We start from the raw sequence: 5,213 nt of genomic DNA, 5'->3' as shown, positions 1-5,213 counted from the left end.
TGATAATAATAGAAGACGACTATGATTTATAAACGTTATTTAGTGTTTGAACCAGCATATATATTAAAGGTAAGTCTCAGTTGTTATTGGTTTTAATGTATTTGATTAAATAAAAATACATGTAAAAATCTGTTGTTTTTGGGGATATTGGGGACGTCTTAGGTACAAATAACAACGAAAAAGGGGTCAATTGGGATGAGAATACGTGAAATGGAAACGACCTAAGTATAAATAGGTACAGGTTTGTAGGGTTGTCTATGTAGTTATAACAATATTTTTTAAATTTGTTGGTAAAAATCTGGTTTATTCGAAGCGAAATTGGGAATAAGTCTTTATTTGAAATAGATAAGCAATTTAATATAAGTAAGTCGATTTTGCAGAGACATGTAACAAGATCAATGAAATCTCAAGGTGGACAAAAATGTCTAAGTAATACATAATAAAATATTTAATATTTGTTCAGAGTTCATCTGATTAATCCATGGAATAACCGACACACCTAATCTCTTAACCCAGATAGAAATATCAGTACTGTCGATTGCACCTATAATTGAGGTGATGTCTGCCATGTACTTTTGTCAGTTTTTCAATTTTTTTTATTGATGATCACTTTGTTGTTGCAACTAAATAAATAAATTAATTAAAACTATATATAAAAATAAAAGTAGTGCCAACCCTAGGAAATTTCTCATTTCATCCCAATTAACCGCAATTTTCGGGTAAATAGGGATTACACCTATTTTTGCATTTTTTGCTTAAACTGGAATGCTAGTTGCATAATTTTAAATTAGACAACAAAGATCCCCCCAAGACTCAATCATTTTGATCCTGATATAGCATTATATACATCAACAACTACCTTAAAATTGCTCATAAAGTTGGAATTTGTCCCTAATCGCCCCATTTTACGGTACTTAATATATGGATCAGTGTCGAATATATTAAGTGTATAATCTATGGATCAGTGTGAAATACGACTTTAGTGTGGATGCATGTACTTAAACATTTACGAAAATCAAAGTGTGGTGATTTTTTTTTATTGTTAATAATGGAATCGTGAGTATTTATTCATTATATTTTACTTACATGAAGTGAATGTTATTTGCATTTTATGACAAAAAAACGTCTTTGAAGTAACGGCCTCGTCATTTTTTGAACCTAACGGTCATCTTTAGTTGGTCGTTTTAAATAGAAAAATTAATAAAATCCAAACGATTTTGTAATGAGGTCAATATTTTAATGAACTTAATTAAAAGTATTACAAAGGACGTGTATTTTAGTCGCAAATGTAAAAATTTCGACTTCAAAGATGTGAACACACTAAGCGTCCATACTACGTACTCATACACGCAGGGTTTTATGTAAAAAATGACAGATGCTCAATTAATAAAGATACGGCAATAAAGTTATTTGAAAATAATTCGAAAAGAAATGGCACGAGGGCGTACGTGACCAGCGGCACGGCAGTACATTTTTTGACTTCGAAAAAGACGAAAAAGAACGAATTGACCGTTCTCTTCGACCGTTCAGATTGGATTCTTTGCATTTTCATACTTTTTTATTTCCAGTCAACGTGCTGCAGCCCGGGGTCGAGGCAGAGGTGGTGGTGGTGGCGGTCAACGTGTTCGCACACGCGGTGGTAGTCACCAAGCCCGACCTTCGGCCTCTGAATTGTAATTACCTCTTAAAACTAAAACCTAAATTAAGATATATTTTTATTTACTTTGTTTTGTTTGTTTTATTGCATTGATTGGTGAACGAGCTCACGGCCCACCTGATGTTAAGTGGTTACTGGAGCCCAGATACATTTACAACTTTTTTTGTTTGTTTGTTTTATTGCATTAATGGGTGAACGAGCTCACGGCCCACCTGATGTTAAGTGGTTACTGGAGCCCAGATACATTTACAACTTTTTTTATTTGTTTGTTTTATTGCATTAATGGGTGAACGAGCTCACGGCCCACCTGATGTTAAGTGGTTATTGGAGCCCAGACACATTTACAACTTTTTTTGTTTGTTTGTTTTATTGTATTAATGGTTGAACGAGCTCACGGCTCACCTGATGTTAAGTGGTTACTGGAGCCCAGATACATTTACAACTTTTTTTATTTGTTTGTTTTATTGCATTGATTGGAGAACGAGCTCACGGCCCACCTGATGTTAAGTGGTTACTGGAGCCCAGATACATTTACAACTTTTTTTATTTGTTTGTTTTATTGCATTGATTGGAGAACGAGCTCACGGCCCACCTGATGTTAAGTGGTTACTGGAGCCCAGATACATTTACAACTTTTTTTGTTTGTTTGTTTTATTGCATTGATTGGTGAACGAGCTCACGGCCCACCTGATGTTAAGTGATTACTGGAGCCCAGATACATTTACAACTTTGTTTGTTTGTTTTATTGCATTGATGGGTGAACGAGCTCACGGCCCACCTGATGTTAAGTGGTTACTGGAGCCCAGATACATCTACAGCTTTTTACACAAGCTCATTTGATATATTTTTTTAATGCCAATACGCATTTCAGACTCGTCACTATGCCAATCGAGGCGTTGCCGTCGGGTCGAGCAATGGAGACGCCGATGCACCCGAAGAGGGTAAGGGTGCTCGCTCCGGTAGTGGAAAACCCAAGGTGTGTATTCTGGTACTTTTCAATTTATTTAGGTTTTTTAACAGCAAAACAGTATCTCTAGTTTTGTTTTCAGATCAGAAATGTGGGGATCCAACGCTCCGTCCCCGGCCAGGAGGGACCAGGAGACGCCTCCGGTGCCATCACCTGCCCTGTAACTATATTATTCAATAATGTAACCCATTTTATAAACAAATAAATAAAAAAATATTTGAGAAACAAAATTTTTGAGCCATTAAATTTATATTAAATTTTTATTCAATATTTATTGCTTAGTTCGAAATCAAAGAAAAACTTGAATTTTGAGATAGGTGCCTTACTTGATTTTTTTATTGTATTTTGTACCCATTTCTTAAATCAAAATTTTTGTAGATACGTAGAATGTGGGCCTAGTAGCGGGGCAAGCACGCCGACCACCGAGCGGCCTGCGTAAATATAAATACATATAAATATTTTTTGATATATGTTATTAAATATTTGTTTTATTTTTCAGAAGTCTGGGTCACGTCTCAAAGAAAGCTCGGCGTGAATTGTAAGTTCCTCTCTGTATACTACCAATATAGAATATAAAATAACCATAAAAAATAATTACTAGCATTGATTTAAATATTCTTTCTATTTTGTAGAATCCCTCCGTCCTCTTCGTCCTCTCGACCTCTTCGCGACGAAGAGATTTTGGAATTGCTCAATTACGGTAAGTGATATCAACCTTTTTTTTATTGCATAGATAGGTGGACGAGCTCACAGCCCACCTGGTATTAAGTGGTTACTGGAACCCATAGACATCCACAACGTAAATGCGCCACCCACCTTGAGATATAAGTTCTAAGGTCTCAAGTATAGTTACAACGGCTGCCCCACCCTTCAAACCGAAACGCATTACTGCTTCACGGCAGAAATAGGCGGGGTGGTGGTACCCACTCGCGCAGACTCACAAGAGATCCTACCACCAGTAACCTTTTTATCAATAATCGCGAAAGTAAAATACCTATTACAATCGAAACCACAACTTATAACTTTTTCCTTTCAGGCAGCGAAGAAGAGTCAGAGGAAGGGAGGACGAAGAAATTATGCAGCCGCCGCCGGTGCCGCACTCGACCAGGATGTGGTTAGACGAAGAGGATGAGGAAATTGAAAGAGGTGAAGAGACCAGGGAGAGAGATAACATTAATATAGAGCAACCTCCTCAACCTCTTCGTCTATCCACATCCACCTCACCGACGGCTCTTTCGCCCTCTGTGGCGGTAGGGCTAACTAATAAATTTAGTTTTGAATGGAGAACGGCGCCATTGCCTCCAATCGAACCTGATTTAAGGCGAGAACCGTTCTCCCAAATTAGTGGTCCAAAGGTTTCTTTCGCGTCTCCGTATGATGCATTCATTGCCATATGGAATCGTGAAATAATGGAATCGATAGTCGAGGAAACCAACATTTACGCACAGCAGCTGGCAACGGTCATGCTGGAGACTGGGACGATCCGCCCTCATAGCCGGATTACTCGATGGCAAGATACGAACTTTACACGTATTTTGCCATCATTCTGCCTATGGGGGTGGTCATCAAAAGCTGCCTGACCGAGTATTGGCGCACGGCACAAGACATATTTTATACACTAGGCTTCTCCGCCCAAATGTCGTATGACCGTTTCCGTATTATATTATTCCTATATTCTTCTTCCTGGTTCAAAAATTTTCTTATTGTTGGTCTAGATATGCCCGTTGCGTCCGAAATTCGCTGTTGAACTTTGCCAAAATACTCATGATTTGTTGCTATTTTTGAATTTGTTATTTTTCTATATGAAGTACAAGTAAATATTAAATATAATTCCTTGGACTTGATTTTTTAACCGTTTTCGAGGTTTCGGCATGGCTATACAACCTTTTTGTAAGTAATTTGAAAATATGATTAAAATTATAGCGGATATTTGAATTGCGTTTTACTACTCTATATACCTATGCCTATATTGGTCTGCTGATGCGATTTACCCCCATGACTCTAAAATGGGTACTGAAACTATTTCAGAGAGCAAGATAAATACGAACTTTTCCGATAAATGACGAATGAAAACTATATTTTCTCACTATATCTATACTTTAACGTATTTAAGGTTTTTTTTGCTTAGTTGGGTGGACGAGCTATCAGCCCACCTGGTGTTAAGTGGTTACTGGAGCCCATAGACATCTACAACGTAAATGCGCCGCCCACCTTGAGATATAAGTTCCAAGATCTCAGTATAGTTACAACGGCTGCTCCACCCTTCAAACCGAAATGCATTACTGCTTCACGGCAGAAATAGGCAGGGCGGTGGTACCTACCTGCGTGGACTCACAAGAAGTCCTACCACCAGTAAAAGTATGTATTATATATTATTATATCGAGGGAATTGTAATAACGGAAACGTCATTCCGAGACCAATCGATGTTGATGGTACACCTCTCGAAGTTGTTCAAGAGTATATCTACCTGGGACAGACCCTACAACTAGGTAGAAACAACTTTGAGAAGGAAGTGACCAGAAGGATTCAGTTGGGCTGGGCAGCGTTCGGGAAGCTTCCTCAGGTCTTTTCGTCGCCCATACCACAAT

At 38.0% G+C, this 5,213-nt stretch overlaps 1 protein-coding gene across 3 annotated transcripts; it reads left to right on the top strand.

The window, feature by feature from the left end:
* Window positions 1–939: 939 nt before the first annotated feature.
* LOC114247283 (uncharacterized) lies at window positions 940–4,553 on the top strand. Of its 3 annotated transcripts, none has more exons than XM_089729258.1 (8): window positions 940–1,056; window positions 1,569–1,673; window positions 2,529–2,633; window positions 2,707–2,784; window positions 3,003–3,059; window positions 3,127–3,162; window positions 3,257–3,324; window positions 3,661–4,553. In XM_089729258.1, exons 1-8 carry the CDS (start codon window positions 989–991, stop codon window positions 3,741–3,743), a joined length of 600 nt encoding a protein of 199 aa, XP_089585384.1. In that variant the 5' UTR covers window positions 940–988; the 3' UTR covers window positions 3,744–4,553. The 3 variants fall into 3 exon arrangements, with proteins under 3 accessions (XP_089585384.1, XP_089585383.1, XP_089585385.1); XM_089729257.1 differs by having other exon boundaries at window positions 3,124–3,162; XM_089729259.1 differs by lacking the exon at window positions 3,003–3,059 and having other exon boundaries at window positions 3,124–3,162.
* Window positions 4,554–5,213: the final 660 nt, after the last annotated feature.

This window comes from Bombyx mandarina, chromosome 08, assembly GCF_030267445.1.
Source record: "Bombyx mandarina strain Sakado chromosome 08, ASM3026744v2".
Classification (NCBI taxonomy): Eukaryota; Metazoa; Arthropoda; class Insecta; order Lepidoptera; family Bombycidae; genus Bombyx; species Bombyx mandarina.
This window is presented reverse-complemented; position numbering and strand designations above follow the sequence as displayed.